Source organism: Glycine max, chromosome 9 (genome assembly GCF_000004515.6).
Source record: "Glycine max cultivar Williams 82 chromosome 9, Glycine_max_v4.0, whole genome shotgun sequence".
NCBI lineage: Eukaryota > Viridiplantae > Streptophyta > Magnoliopsida > Fabales > Fabaceae > Glycine > Glycine max.
Genome location: NC_038245.2, coordinates 43,416,297 through 43,432,989, shown reverse-complemented (window position 1 = coordinate 43,432,989; position 16,693 = coordinate 43,416,297). Strand labels below are relative to the sequence as shown.

The 16,693-nt window shown below is 31.5% G+C and overlaps 1 protein-coding gene and 2 pseudogenes across 1 annotated transcript; 1 reads left to right on the top strand and 2 right to left on the bottom strand.

Moving 5' to 3' along the window:
• Window positions 1–2,702: 2,702 nt before the first annotated feature.
• On the top strand, window positions 2,703–5,079 carry LOC100801089 (probable mannitol dehydrogenase). Its single transcript, XM_003533378.4, has 5 exons — window positions 2,703–2,859; window positions 2,959–3,072; window positions 3,685–4,198; window positions 4,444–4,597; window positions 4,689–5,079. The coding sequence occupies exons 1-5, from the start codon at window positions 2,756–2,758 to the stop codon at window positions 4,895–4,897; spliced, it is 1,095 nt and encodes a 364-aa protein (XP_003533426.1). The 5' UTR covers window positions 2,703–2,755; the 3' UTR covers window positions 4,898–5,079.
• Window positions 5,080–6,290: 1,211 nt separating this feature from the next.
• Window positions 6,291–7,394, bottom strand: LOC102669034 (probable mannitol dehydrogenase; annotated as a pseudogene).
• A 5,329-nt stretch (window positions 7,395–12,723) lies between these two features.
• On the bottom strand, window positions 12,724–14,122 carry LOC100800546 (probable mannitol dehydrogenase; annotated as a pseudogene).
• Window positions 14,123–16,693: the final 2,571 nt, after the last annotated feature.

Below are 16,693 nucleotides of genomic sequence, written 5' to 3'. Positions count from 1 at the left end.
TAATTACGACAAACACAAGTCACTTTTAGAAACATTTAGTCTCTAAGTCTGAAGCCCGAAGGCATATTTCTGTATTCAAGGGCTTGCCTTTAAGATGTTTCCAATGTCAATTATAAATCGATATTTCACATCTGTTTTGGCCAGACGCTCTATTGCAGTGTTGACATAATCTATTGGAATAACCACAATATCAGGTTTAACAACATGCTTAGCAGTAAAATCAATCATTTCTTGCGTCTCCTTTCATCCCTAGATAATATGAATCATTTTTTATGATAAAAATATAATAAAAATAACTTTAAAAATATTTATTTAATAGTTATTTATACTTAATTGTTAAGAATTGATGTTTTTCTTATTCGTGGTTTGCAGATATGAAAATGAGGAATTAAAAGCCAAAAAAGATACAGAAAATAGCAAAAATATGTAAAAAGAAGGCTAAGCCCAAGACGCGTTCAACACACAGCGCAACGCGTGCTCAGCGCGAATACAGACACCCACACAGCGTGCTCAACGCGAAAACACGTACTAGCGCTAAGCGTGAATACAGGCACCTACGTTAAGCGAGCAACACAGGCTTAGCATGAGTACGCAGACTCAAGTCCACCCCAACAACTATAAAAAGAGGGTCAAGTCAAGGAGAAAATACACATAGAGTCTCAGCGCACTCTAATTCACACCTAAAGCCTGAGAACTTTTCCTTAGGAAATTATTTCTTTTCTTCCATTATTTTCTATTCCCTTTTTCCATTCATTCTCCTCCATTAGTTTTTATACCTCTTTTGAAGTGTAAGGTTCATTATGACTATGAGAGGCTAAACCCTTATTTAGGGTCTGACAGGCCTAAAAAGTCAAAAAATATATTGTATGTTTCATATCTATCAATGTAAACATGTTTTTTGTTTTTTATTATCTTTTCTTACTTTAATTTCATGTATCATTTATCATTGCTTCATCTTTAGGGGTTAGGTGCTTGTGGTTAGCGTGCTATATTCTGTTGGACATTTTAGTGTAATTGATCTCTTTATTATGTTAAAATAAGAGTGCATGTTTGTTTTAATGTAATAACGAGATGTTCGGTTTAGGCAAAGGTTGGAAGTTACATGGAAGTTACTAAAACTTCCATCAACGGTTGGAAGTTACATGGAAGTTACTAAAACTTCCATCAACGGCAATTTTTAAAAATAAATAACTTCCATCAACCGCCAAAAATCACCTGTTCTTTGATTATAAATAATCATCCTGGTTCAGAAAGCATAACATGTGAAAAACATACAAGACCAAAACAAAACTCTTGAATTAAAATCTTCTGATTTTATCCGATTGAACAATTTTGGTTGAACCCCGAAATTTGATTCAATCTGAAAGTGTTTATACACGACTTCAGATTTATCCAGGATTATCTCGATTTTTAAATTAACCAACATATTCTACCCAAATAATATTTTTTTTTCAAATAAATTCTCTGTCGATCATTTGGATCATCAAAACAATGACCAGATTAATGCATTAAGAATACAAAATCTTGCAAGCAATAATTACAAGGAAGATTTTCCTTTTTACAACACATTGTAGGTTAATTTGTAGGTTTGAGGCCTCATTCATTTTTTGGCATTAGATAAATATAGAAACCTCTACGACTGTGAGTATTCTTTGAATTGTGAGGTCTTTTCTACCTTATATTGGGACATAATCTCTCTCCCAAAATTTAATCGTACGTATACAAAGAAAGATAAATATAAATTAATATTTTGCTGCTAAAAATAAGTTGTTGACAAGTTAGATTAGTTCAAATTTAAGAAAAAATTAAATTTAAACTCGTTGAATTTAATTAGTTCAATCAAATTGATCCAATTTGATGAACACCCATATCAAATAAGATTTCAAGTTTACATTTTGTAGATAAAAAATATTATTAAAAAGAAAAATTTATTAAAAATAATCAGTTAAATTCTCTAAAAGAGTTCATTATTTGATCAAACACCTTCTTAGTATAGTTTGTGAATGAGTTTGAATGCCTATAGCTCTCCAATTTCACTTCCTTATGTTTTTTTTACTTTAATTTCAAAATGTTTCTTGGACATTCAACAAACTTATTTGACACTTATAGGAGAGAAATATAAGTACGACACTAGATACTAAGGAAAGAAAGATAAAAATAAATTACGTGTGTTAATATATAAGATGTATAAAATTGCCAGATGTTAAAATGTCACAACTCTTTTACTTTCGATTAGCCTGTATACTTAGTAGCAGCCTGTTGGTAAGTAACGAAGACCTTCGAGAAAGCCAGGAAGTTGAAGTTGATCTACAAGCTACAACCACCTATTGGAGGAAGCCATATCGGCCAATAAGAAAAACACGCGTTTCACCGGTTCATTCATTAACAAAATCATTTTAATCTCTTTCAACCTTATGAGTGATTAATTTCTAAGATGATAAATGTCCATGTGTCAAACTTGTTGCTCTGGGATTGAAAAAAAATTCAAACCCTTCAGCGCTGAATTCCTTTTAGTGACTTCACTGCGTGCGTGAGCTACCATAATTGCATCTCTTAATATTCTTGCTCAATAAAATATCCATACATTTATATATAGTTTTGTATTATAAAAAATTTACCCACAAAAAAAATTGTATTAAAACTTTACCATATATATATATCCTCAACAGCTCAATTGGTTCTTCATCACAAGTTGGCATTCCTTCTCATTCTTAAAAAAAACCCTCATTATTCCATCAAAACTAGCTACAACAACATGTCGAACGTGTTAGCAGGAGAAGAAAGCGAAAAAGTTGTTACCTATGGGTGGGCAGCTAGAGACACCTCGGGAATTCTCTCCCCATTCCACTTTATCAGAAGGTAATATATCTTTATCGATCGAAATTGCATGCGCTTCAATAAATAAAACCATGCATCTCACCAGCATTGAATTTTTGTTTTCTTGAACAAATTAAACAGGGCAAATGGTGATAATGATATCACACTCGACATACTCTATTCTGGGATTTGCCACACCGATCTCCACATGGTGAAGAACGACTTTAGAATATCCATCTATCCAATGGTTCCTGGGTATTATTACCTTATTTTGCCTTGAGATCCACATGATTTTTAGCTTCTCAATATTCCTTTCTTTAAACATGACCATCTTCCTTTTAAGGATAAAATAAGCATTTTTTATAGTTGATGAAAATAATAAGAATTCATATTAATTATATATATATATAAAATAAAAGTCATGAATGTGTTGAAATATTTATTGTTATTTTTTTAATCAATAAATAATATTACTTGTTTTACACTTTTGGAAGTGTCATATATCCTAATTGTTGGACACTTTTCTAGAAAGATCTCTTTCAATCAATTTCTACTTTTTAAATAATTCTTCTTAAACTATTTTTTCTTGCGTAAAAATACGTAATGAAATCTGGTGTGAAACTATCAAGAGCTCTATTAATTTCATTTCTCTAGTTCTTAACAACATTATTGTGCTAATAAATTTCTTACACTTTTTTTAACAAGTATCCTTTTTTAATACAAAAACTACCCACAAAATGTTCTAAATGCAGGAATTGGGCCAGTTATTTTACTTTACGGACTTAATATTTTCATGTCATTAGTGAGTGTGAACTTTGAACCACGCCTAAATGATTTTCATTTCTATTGAATTGGAAATACGTTTAGGCATGAGATTGTGGGTAAGGTGACAAAGGTTGGTAGAAGAGTCACAAAATTCAGTGTTGGTGACATTGCTGGTGTGGGTGGCTCTGTGGGTTCGTGTGGCTCATGTTCGGACTGCAGCAACGGCTTCTATGTATATTGTCCAAAAATGATTTTAACCTACAGTGCACACTATTATGATGGAACAATAACCCAAGGTGGATACTCAAATAACATAGTGGTTGATCAGAACTTTGTCGTGCTAATCCCAAAATCTCTTCCATTAGATGGTGCAGCCCCGTTGCTATGTGCTGGAATCACAGTATACAGCCCAATGAAATATTATGGGCTTGCTCAGCCTGGGTTGCACTTGGGTGTGGTGGGCCTGGGAGGCCTAGGTCATGTGGCTGTCAAGTTTGCTAAGGCTTTTGGTATGCATGTCACTGTGATAAGTACATCTCCCAGCAAGAAAGAGGAAGCATTGGAAAAGCTTGGTGCTGATGAATTCTTGGTTAGTCTGGACCAGCAACAATTGCAGGTAATTTAACAAAGCAATCAACTCAATCGGTTTTTTCTATCAGCAGGAATCAAACTCAGATATCAGAAAATTTACAGTAATTCATACACACGACTCAACCAACTGAATTAGATTTCCTTTCCTTGATCTTCACTTCAATGTTCAATCTATTAATTTTATCACATAATAACGAAACAAAAATAATAATCAGGTACATCCGGACATGTACAACTGCTAACTATGCAATTTTTATGGTTGGTGATTAGGATGCCAGGGGCACAATGGATGCCATTATTGACACAGTTTCAGCTAATCACTCTATCCAACCACTAATTGCTTTATTGAAAACAAGTGGAAAGTTGATTTTGGTAGGTGGACCACCCTCGCCTCTTGAGGTATTAGCTATGCCTTTGCTTTTGGGTAAGTTTCTTGTTAATTATAGTTAAGGCACTTCAATATAGTGGGGGGAAATCAGTAACACTGAAAATGTTCTTCTTTTTTTTACATACAGGGAGAAAGATCATTGCTGGTAGTGCAGGAGGTGGGAGAGAAGAGATTCAAGAGATGATGGATTTTGCAGCAAAGCACAATATCACAGCAGATGTGGAAGTCATTCCAATGGATTACGTGAACACTGCCTTTGAGAGACTGGAAAAAAATGATGTTAAATATCGCTTTGTCATTGATGTGGCAAATACAATAAGCTGCATGTCCAATTAGAGAACCACAGATATGAAAGTGGTAGCCGAATATTAATTGAAGGTTGTGGTAACTTCAATTCTAGTTGTATCACCTGATCACTCGATTCTTCTTTTTCACATTCCACATATTCCATATTGGCTATCCGACTTATTTTACGGTATTTCAATAAAGTATGAATAAATTTTGTAAATATCATGTTGAATCTTTCATTTGTTTGATTTTATAAAATTTATCATAAAACCAATATCTTTAAAAAAATAAAAAAATAAAATAAATATATAAGTCTGATTTTTTCATTACACGTAAAGATATCTAAGAGCAAGAACAAATCTTGACTTAAAAATTAAAAATTAATTTATTTTTTTCTAAAAAAAACTTGTTTTCTTTTTTTTAGATAAACAAAAATGTAACAAACATAATTCATGTTCTTAAGGGAAGATAATAATTTAAAAAATTTACTTTATTTTTAATACTCTCGATTAAAGGTTGTTGTCTTCATGACAGGTATCTGGAGTGTTAATTAACACTTTTTCCATGCGTAAACGACTTCTGAATTTTTTTTATTTTCTCAAATCGTAGATCATTTTTTATCTTTGTGGTTTTCCCAACTTTTTTTCTTTAATAAACATTGGTAGCGACTCCTCATGTTTTTTTTTTAGAATATTTTGTTGTCCCGTTATGGCCACGTTGCGACAATAAAAATTTCAATATACAAATTTCCTTTATCTATTAGGAGTTTAACGCTGGTGATGTTAAATTATTTTGAATTGTCATTTAATTATAAATAATTATTGGTATCTCTTTTAGAGTAATTATTATAAAAATTAATTAATTTATTATACATGATGATTTATAATTGGATAAAAGTGTAAAACTATTTTACATTATTATTATATAACATTTTATTTTTGTTTTTCTCTCAAAAAATATTTTTTTTAGAATTTAATAATCATATATTGACAATATAAATTAAAATAATTTTATATTATTATTCAATCATAAATCATCATTAATATTTATTTTAAAATAATTATTATAAAAATTAATAAACTTATCATACTTAATAATTTGTAATTAAATACCAATATCAATATATTTTACATTGACGGTATATATATTACCTTTTTTTATCTTTTCCTTGCGGATAAGTTTGTGCAAAAAAATATGCAATTATTTTCTGCGGATAAATTTTCACAGGAAAATCATGTGGATCGATTATTTTTTTGCAGAAATATCTAGAAGAAATTAGCCATTTTCTAGTAGTGTTAAAATCAATCTAAACCCACTCGGAAAACATTTTTCAGGGAATTATTGTTGAGATTAACGTAATATTATTGTTGGTGTATGACACTTCTTCGTTGATGCATCAATTGATTAACGTAATAGTCGCGTTATTGATATTAATGCATTTTTAAGTTGGAATAGACTGAAATAGTATTATTGTTGGAACAGACGCTATATGTAGCTGCATCTGATCTTGGTCATGGCTTATCAAAAAGGAGTCAACTCCAAGATTTTGTATTGCTTCCTTCTTTTTGTTGGGTGAAGTACTTATTAGTTATTACTGTGACCTTAGCCCCAAAAGCTTTGGCAAACTTGACAGCCATATGACCCTAGTCCACCAAGACCAACCACACCAACATGTATTGCAGGCTTGTCTAGGGCAAAATATCTGAGAGGGCTATACGCAGTGATGCCAGCACAAAGGAGAGGTGCAGCAGCATCAAGTGGTAAGCCATCAGGAATGCGAACCACAAAGTGTTCGTCTGCAACCATTGAGTCAGAGAAGCCTCCATATGTGGTGGTGCCATCTTTATGCTTGGCACCAAATGTGAACGTGTATTTTGGACAATAAATCTCAAGATTGTCATCACAGTTTTGGCAGCTGCGGCATGAATCAACCATGCCTCCCACACCCACCTTGTCCCCAACTTTGAACTTTTCTACTTGGTTTCCCACCTCTGTCACTACACCAACTATCTCATGCCTGCACCATTTTATACACTAGTTAGAATCAAATTGAATTTGTCCCTTGATATTGCACTTTTATGTGTGATAAACAAGATCTAGTAGCCTTGTTACCCGTCATTGACATGTTCGTTTAGTTACACATTGAGAATTTTCTAACAAACGAAATGTCATTTAATCACAGAATTAAAAGCATTGGTGTTAAAGTATAATATTCTATACAACAGTACTGTATATACCCGGGTACCACTGGATAGGTGCAAAAGGCCCATTCGTTCTTCACCATGTGGAGGTCCGAGTCACATATCCCACAGTACAAAACTTTGAATCTCACATCTTTTTCACCAGTTTTCCTGAAAAAAATTACGATGAAGAATTATTTTTTTTCACTAAGCGAATAAAGTTATAACTAAAAAAGTGGTGTAACAAATAAGAGAAAAGATATATTTAGTGATGAGATGAACCTTATGGAGAAATTGAAAGGGGAGAGAAGACCCAAAGTATCCCTAGCTGCCCATCCGAATGTCTTCCTAGCAAGGTTATCAAATTCGAGAGTTTACATAGAATCGTGAAAATTTCATAGACTCGATTTGTAGACTCAACTCATAAATTCGTAAGAGTCTACCTCATATAAAAATAATAACAAAATATTAATAAATAACATACTAATTAAATATTTTAACAATTTAATAAAACAAAACAGTAAATCATAAAGTTCAAAATATTTAAATAACCAAGTCTAGTAATTATACATCACTACTAGACAATAATTTATAGAGATTATAATAATGGTAGATCATTCTCCTCTAGAGTTTGATGTTATTAGAGAATAAGGGTTTGATATTATTAAAGGTAAGAATTTTGTATTTGAGAATAACACACTAAATAAAAATATGTTGAATGCTAAACAGACAAAGAACAATAAAAAATAACTTATATTTTGATCTAATTTTTTTAACTTGCTAACTCGTTGATTCGGTAGTGAATTCTGATAAACTTCAGAATTCACCTAGTTTACTTAGAATTTATAGAATTTATTAAAAAAAATTTACTCAAGAGTTAACTCGTAAAGAACAAGTAAACTCGTAAATTCATAAAAATTAACGAATTAACTCCAGAGTTTGATAATGATGCTTCCTAGGATGCTGATAAGTTTCAGATTGTGTTGCCATTTAAATCAATTAGAAAAGAAATCCAATATTAAGGACTAATTAAGGAAGAAATTAAGCAGCAGCAAGGTGAAGCGATTTATAAATCTCATATATGTAGTGACTTAGTGAGGCTTACATTGCTATCTTTGATAACGTCGTCCACGACTGAGGTGACGATGTTCCATTGGTATTTTATTATATATCTTCATTTTACAAATTTTATTTGGGTCTTATATTTCTTTTGAAAAATATTTGATTTCTGTTATTTTAATGAGTACTCAAGTTCAATTTATTTGTTAATTTGACATTTTGTGTTCAATAATTATTTTAATAAGTATAGATTATTTTTTATAAATAAAACTGTAAATAATTTTAAGTATATTTGTGTAATCATTTAGCACTCCAAAATTATTGTGCAAGCTAAGATCCACCTCTTGCCATTCATACTAATTTTACCCAACTAGTTTTATACTTTTATGTGGTCACCTATAAAAATAATCGTGGCTCGCCAGCCTCAACTAAATAAACAGAAGCTAGACAGATCTAGAAATGCAAACGCTAGATTTATTGGGAAACGAGGCTCTAAACTAGCAATTAGCAGGACAGACGAGTGAAATTAATATTTGGACATTAATTTTTTAGTACCATCTATTTTTTTATAAAAAAACAAAAAAAAAAAACGAAGGTGACAGACAACACTGGGCAGTCTAAAGTGTAGAAAATTATTTAAATATTTTTAAATCTTATAATCTAATAGTTAACAAACAAAGTTACACTAACAAAAAAAAAGGCACAGGTTAAGGGTGAAAGTTGTAATTTCTTACCAAGGAGAAAGAGAAGTAGCTAGTGGATGAGCTGCACTAGAAATTCCATCTTATTATGCATCTAATATGAAATTTTGCTGGCCATTTGAGGGATATTATCAATGCCACGTAGCATTTGAAACATTTTTATTATTGCTCAAAGATAAGACGTTACAAAAATACATAACACAGACTGAAGAAGGAAACTATAGTTGAGAAAAAGTAGGCTAAAAGCTATCACTTATTTCACTTAGTATCTTTCACACAGAAATGTGAATCGCGAAAACTTAATTTTAGCGTGTTTCCGGTGTCAATGACAAATCTATATTTAACATCTGCTTTGAGCAGACGCTTTTTCAAAGCAGATGCTCCATTGCTGTATTAACATAATCAACAGGAATAACCTCAATGTCAGGTTTTACATAGTGTTCCGCAGCAAAGTCAATCATCTCTTGGGTCTCCTTCATCCCTCCAATGCTAATCATATGCTAAATTAATTACCCATAATTAAAGGAATGACGGACGAGGCTTTATTTACACGGATGAGTCATGAGCAATTAATAGGTGGATTTGATACCACATTTTAATCCAAAATTTTAAAACTCAAGTATAACAATCGTGCTTTCTCGGTTTTTCATTTTAATAAATAAATAAATAAAATTAATTAGGTCATAAGTTCCCTCACTATATAAATTAACTTTTAATCTAGAGTAACTTTTACACAAAAATAATTTTTGTTTCTTTTTTTTTTCTGTCGCACTTGATACAGCAATCGGAGGAGGAGCTCTAGAGAGCACTAAAAACATTATAATTACTAATGGATAACGCTTGAACGACTATATCAAAGTAAGGAATGAGTTACTTACCCTTGAAGATTAGAAAAAGAAATGTATAAGAATTCTTAGAGGATTAATTCTTGTTTATGTTGGTTTTTTTTTTCTTTTTTTTGTAAAATTAAATTCTATTTTTTTAAATTGTTTCGCTTGTCATTGTAATCGAATTTCACTCGTGCAAAATTTGTTTTTTTATATGTTTCCAGCTTTGAATTTTACGTGAATCATTTACATGTTTCAAGTTTTGATTTCAAATTTTGAATTGTATAATATATATATATGATCCCCTAACGTGAATGGCCAATTTTTTTTTTTTATGAATGATTCTTATGGCCTGGACTTTTTGAGTTTGGCATTAAGCAGCATCGCACCCCTGTGTCCTTTGGTTATAATAATTAACTATGTGTGAAGATGGATATAAGAGTTGCTTTTGAAATGTATAATGGTCTAAAAAGAATTGCAGCGGATAAAGAAAAAAAATTGATACGTTAAGGTGCAGTATGTATGTTTAATATGTTAATGATTTTTTTTAATATTAAATTGATAAACGGATTGTAACAGGTAAACATTTCTATCAAGGTGTAATAATACATGTTAATAATTGGAAATATTAATTTGTAAACGGCTGTGCAGCAAAGATAATAACAGAGATAGTATCAATACAGTTTCCGCTTTTATTTTACATACATTATATATATATATATATATATATATATATATATATATATATATATATATATATATATATATATATATATAGTTGGTATTTCATGTAATTATATTGTGATGTGTTATATATATTACATGTAAATATATTTATACATTTAAAGTTAGATATATTTCATTGATTATAATTCATACGTACCTATTAGTTGTGACATTTATGATTTTTATTTTTTTTATTCGTTATTTATGAGGGTAGAGGGTGTCACATCAAATTTATAAATTTTCTCTTCACTTATATGATATTCAACTTTTTCACTTTTACTCAATATGAGACTTCATCTCACACTTTACTACAGCAATGTCAATAATACCATCTGATAACTGTTAAATAATTGCAAATTAATAGTAGTTAAATAGTTAAATTTTGGCTTAAAATTAATTATTTCAAAGTTATTTATAATTAAAAGTTGAGAAAGTAATTAAATTGAATTTCTGGTTGCAGATACGAAAAATGAGGTTACATTAAGCAAAAAGGGCAACAGAAATGAAGAGAAAGCAAGAGTTATGAAGCAGGCCCAGCCCAACACTGGCGCTAAGCGTGCGTCAGGCGCAACTATGAAGACCCAGAAGCCCACTTCAGCAACTATAGATAGAAAGTCAGAGAATCATCATCTCGACTCACATCACTTTTCTCAGCACTCTAAGCCCCTGATCTCTCCCTTCTTTCTTTATATTCTTCATTTTTATTATCCCATTCTTTCTTCCCCATTCTTTCTTTCACCCCTAATTGTAAGTCCTAAATGGCCATGAGTGATTAATCCCCTAGTTAGGGCCCTGACCGTGCTGAGTAAATTCATGAATAGGCCAAAGAAATCTCATTTCTTGGCTGCCAAGAGGGTTCTAAGGTATGTGAAGGGAACTATGCAGTATGGTGTGATGTTTCCAAGTAGTGTTGATGGTGCTGAGATGAAATTGATTGGTTACTCAGATGCTGATTGGTGTGGGGACAGGACAGATAGGAGAAGCACATCTGGTTACTTGTTCAAATTTGGTGGAGCTGCTGTGTCTTGGAGCTCAAAGAAACAACCAGTTACTGCTCTCTCAAGCTGTGAGGCAGAGTATATATCTGGTTCCTTTGCTGCTTGTCAAGCAATTTGGTTGAAATCACTGCTTGATGAGTTGAAATGTGAAGTACAGATGCCACTGTCATTACTGATAGATAATAAATCAGCAATTAGTCTTGCTAAAAACCCAGTCTCACATGGGCGTAGCAAGCACATCGAAACAAGGTTTCATTTCATCAGAGAACAAGTGAATAATGGAGTTCTGAAATTGATTTACTGTCCCACTGAAGATCAGTTAGCAGACCTGCTAACCAAGGCTGTTAAACCAGACAGATTCATAAAGCTAAGGGAAGAGATTGGAGTCATTTGTTTTGAAGATTTGAATTAAGGGGAAGTGTTGTATTTTGGGTAATTCAAATAAAGTCACATGGTGCTAGTAGCACCTGATAGCATCACAGATAGATATTAATTGATATAGTGCATTTCAGTTTATATACTATTTTTCTGTTTTGAGTTTGTTATAGGTGTAACAGAATTACACCTGGAGTCATAGAATATATACTTCAGAAAATGAGCTGTAACTGTAATCAATTCATTCATCAATAAAGATTCAGTTCCTCTCAATTCTTCTCAACCTTCTTCTCTCTGTTGGTGAGTGATGGATTCCAATTGAATCCAACAAATTTGTATTTTGGGTAATTCAAATAAAGTCACATGGTGCTAGTAGCACCTGATCCAGGTTTTTCTGTTCTAATTCTTTTCTTGTTATCTTGCATTTGTTCTTAAATTTCTTTTGGAGTTTATTCGCTCGGGAGAGGGTATTTCCTAATAAGGAAAGATTTAATGCATGCATTAATTTTACGGCTTATACACTAGGGAGAGGGTAACACCTAATAGAACATCCTAAGAAAAGAATCCTTGGGTTAGCATTGCTAGGCATAGAATGATAACTCAGTGTTCATGCATTTAGCAACATCTAGAACTTAACCTTAATGCATTTTAATTATTGAATCTTCACAAAGGCATTTGAGAGATAGATAGTTAAAATAGGCTTGTCAACGTGAGGCATTAGGGGCAAGTAAAATTAACAGGATGTGGCTAGAACTAATACCAGTGCATTGGTAATAAATATCATATTTACATGCATCGTAGGCCAATTGGGTTTGTCCGGTCTTGACATCTTTATTAATTGTCTTTCCTTTTAAACTATTTGATTTGGTAATCGCCACTTATTTCTGCACTTATTCCTGTTTTTATTTTACTCTTACTTACAAATTGAGAAATATTCGATAAAGTGTAATAAAATCCCTGCGAAAACGATAATAGGACTTCTGATACTTGAGCGATTTGGTGCACTTGTCAAAGTCTCAACACCATCCAAAGTGCCCATTGCAGCCTGAAAAATTATCAACATATATTAGTTAATTGAGAAAGATGTATGTACTTTCACAATATTCCAAGTGCATGGCATTGGTAATTTTTTTTATAACCACCGTAATTATGGCTGCATTAACAAATATTTACCTGCATCTGATCTTGGTCACGGCTTATTAGAAAAGAGTCAGCTCCAAGATGTTGTATTGCTTCTTTCTTTTTGTTGGGTGAAGTACTTATTACTGTGACCTTAGCACCAAAAGCTTTGGCAAATTTGACAGCCATGTGACCTAGTCCACCAAGACCAACCACACCCACATGTAGACCAGGCTTGTCTAGTGCAAAATATCTGAGGGCTATACACTGTGATGCCAGCACAAAGAAGAGGTGCAGCAGCATCAAGTGCTAAGCCATCAGGAATGCGAATCACAAAGTGTTCTTCTGCAACCATTGAGTCAGAGTAGCCTCCATATGTGATGGTTCCATCTCTATGCTTGGCTCCATATGTGAGCGTATATTGAGGACAATAATTCTCAAGATTTTCAGAACAGTTTTGGCAGGTGCGGCAGGAATCAACCAAGCATCCCACACCAACTTTGTCCCCAACTTTGAACTTTTCTACTTTGCTTCCCACCTCTATCACTACACCAACTAACTCATGTCTGCACCATTAATTATTTCTTACATTATTAGCATCAGACTCAATTTGTTCCTTCGTATTACAGTTCAGTCTATTTTTGATAAACAAGGGTAGCCTTGTGAACAACCTAGGACTATAACCAAGAGTATCATTAAATAATAAATAGAGTTATAGAGAAATAGAGTAAGCATTGGTTTTAAAGTATAATTACTATATATACCCGGGGACTAGTGGATAGGTGGAAAAGCCCCATTCGTTCTTCACCATGTGGAGGTCAGAGTGGCATATCCCACAATACAACACTTTGAATGCCACGTCCTTTTCACCAGTTTCGCTGAAAAAAGTTTACGAAGCATGCAGAACTGGATTAAATATTAATTAAGTAGCAAGCAGCTTTGTTCTTAACATTTTTTAATGTAATCATCGTTGCTTGCTATCTCCAGTATATTGTTCTAGCTAATTTCTAGCTAAAGCGTATTGAAGATAATGGATCTCTGTTAATTAATAAAAAAACGCAAAATTAATTTGAAAGATTAGACAAATCGTTTTATGACAATGTTGTTCGTATTTTCATGAAGTAGTGGAACGAGAGAGAGAGAGAAAAAGTTGTAACAAAATATGTGGGAAAATGTATTGAGGGAATTACCTTCTGGAGAAATTGAAAGGGGAGAGAAGACCAGAAGGATCCCTAGCTGCCCAACCAAATGCCTTCTTAGGATGCTCAATTTCAGCTTGTGATGCCATTTCAATAAGAAAGAGAAGAGAAGATCGAGGTGTGTTTCTTTTGGGTACCAATGAATATTTATGGAGGAGTGAGGAAGCAGTGGCGAGAAGTGCCATGGTAGGGCTACATTGACGTCTTTGTTAAATTACCAGGTGATGACGTTTTTGCATGCTTCACTAACTAGGAAACAAAGTCAAAGTGAAACTGTGAAAGTGGAAAGCACGATGGGTCTTTCTGATTTGCCAACCAAGTCATCTTAAAGAAATAATAATAATAAAGGATTTTATTCTAGTTTTCACAAGATGAACAATATAGGGGAGATTGAGGGGTACACCTGTGGACCACGAGTCACCACATAAGGAAGCCTGACACCACACTCTAACCCAAAACCTTAAGATTCAGGTTTATGGGTCTTCTCCTCACTTATATGGTGTTCAATCTTTCCACTTCTACCCGATGTGGGACTTCACCTCAGTAACCCAACATATAAAGGTAACAAAATTTTATAATATATTTTTTAATTTTTTTAATAATTCTTTCTATTACATCACTTACTATTTTTTTTCTTTTATTTCTCTTTTACACGTTGTTGTAAAGAAATAGTTTTCGATTGAACAGCAATACTATTGAGCTATCTATTAAATAAAATTGAGATATTGGGAGGTTAAAAAATGAAATGAAATAAATTCTTGCACTTTAATCAAAAGTGCACATTTTAATATAATTTATTTGCTGAAACTAATTCCAACACACATTTTAATTACATTAATAAATTATATCAAAACCAATTATACCTATCTTTACTATAAATTGACCAATAAATGAATAATTATTTTCCAGTGTCATATGTTAGTATTTTTTTATATAAATCATAGCTGGATTAGTATGAACGGTAAATTAATTTTCGGCCTATTTAACGTAATTTCAGAACTTAAATTTAAGATCATTAATTAATCTATAATAATTTTATAATAATTGATTTACCTGTGATAATTTTGTTTTATGTCAACTCTGATTTCACATTAATAAAAAGTTTTTGTTTTGCTTTTAAAAATAAGACGATGATTATGTCTTGTAAAAAAGAAAACTAATGATACATAAATACTTTACTATTTTAAACATCCTTTAACACTTTTTGTTTCTCTCTATTTCACTCTTTTAATCATTTCATAAATTCTAATTGCTTCTGCGTAAACATACATAACGGACGTTGTTTTAAACACACACTCTTTATACACGTGTTTTTTGGATCAATGATTTTCCTAGTCTTCGTTAGTTAACTCATTTTCCTAGTCTAACTGTAACATACATAATGGACGGTGGATATTCATGAGTTAAGATAGTCGTTAATGAGCATTATTTTGCTATCAAAATGCCAATAGGTGGTGTTGTCCCACTTCTGTTAAACCTTTATATAAAAACAAATGGAGTCATCATAATTTACAACAATTAATTAGATAAATCATCGTATTTTACTATACTTAATTACTGTGATGACCTAATTTGTTAAAGTACTTTTTTGTATTTATTATTATTATTATATATTATTTTATTTTAGTTTTAAAAATTTTCATAACAAAGAAAAAAAAATCATAAGAAAAAGGAAACAGAGAAGAAAAAATGTTTTACAATATTCATACTTACACTACTCAAAGGTCCAATATTTAATTAGTCAACATTTGACCCATTTGATCCACCCATTTTACATGTAACAGTCGAGTCATTTTTCTTTACCCTAAATCATTAACCCGATACAATACCCACATATTATTAAAAAAAATGTCTTCCCACTGTCTACTAGAAATTGATATTTTGTGATAAAAATAAATTTAATTAAATTCAACGTCTATCCCAATACAAATTTTTTTCTTCAAGACGAATTAATAAAAAAATCACAAACACGTGGAAATGTGGCAGACCAAAACTGAGTTTTCGACCCAAAAAAACATGTCATGTGTCATCCGCTTATCCCTAATGTTGTTGAGAAATTGTTTTGTGCACCCAACATTTTTAATGGGATATTCAGTATAACATGTGAAATTTCATTTTTATCGTTTTGTAAAATTGATATGTATTGATACATATGAGACTTACGAATTATCAATTCGTATTGGATTACGGATTGTCAATCCGTAAGTGGTCCATAGGATTTTTTTTATTTTTAAAAAAAAATATGTTTTACGAATTAATTTAAAATTGATGGTTCAAGCAAAAATTAAACATGTGACTTTTATGATAGTAGCGCGATATTCTAACCAATTGAACTAATAGATTAATTATATTATAAAATAATTAATGTCGTTATATATAACACTAAAATTTATAATATATATTTAATGCACATATAAATTTACATAATAATTTTTTTGATAATTATTTTTTATCTAATAATTAATTTGTTTACATATAAAAATTATAAATAAAAATTATAGCTTTAATAAAAATTTAGATATGTAAAAAAGTACATTATTAACATAAATCTACTAATGTATTTTTTGACCTTATTATAATTAAGTTTGATCTAATAATGTATTTTTTTACATATATAAACATTTAAATACATCATTCAATTAAATACCAAATTTTTTTAT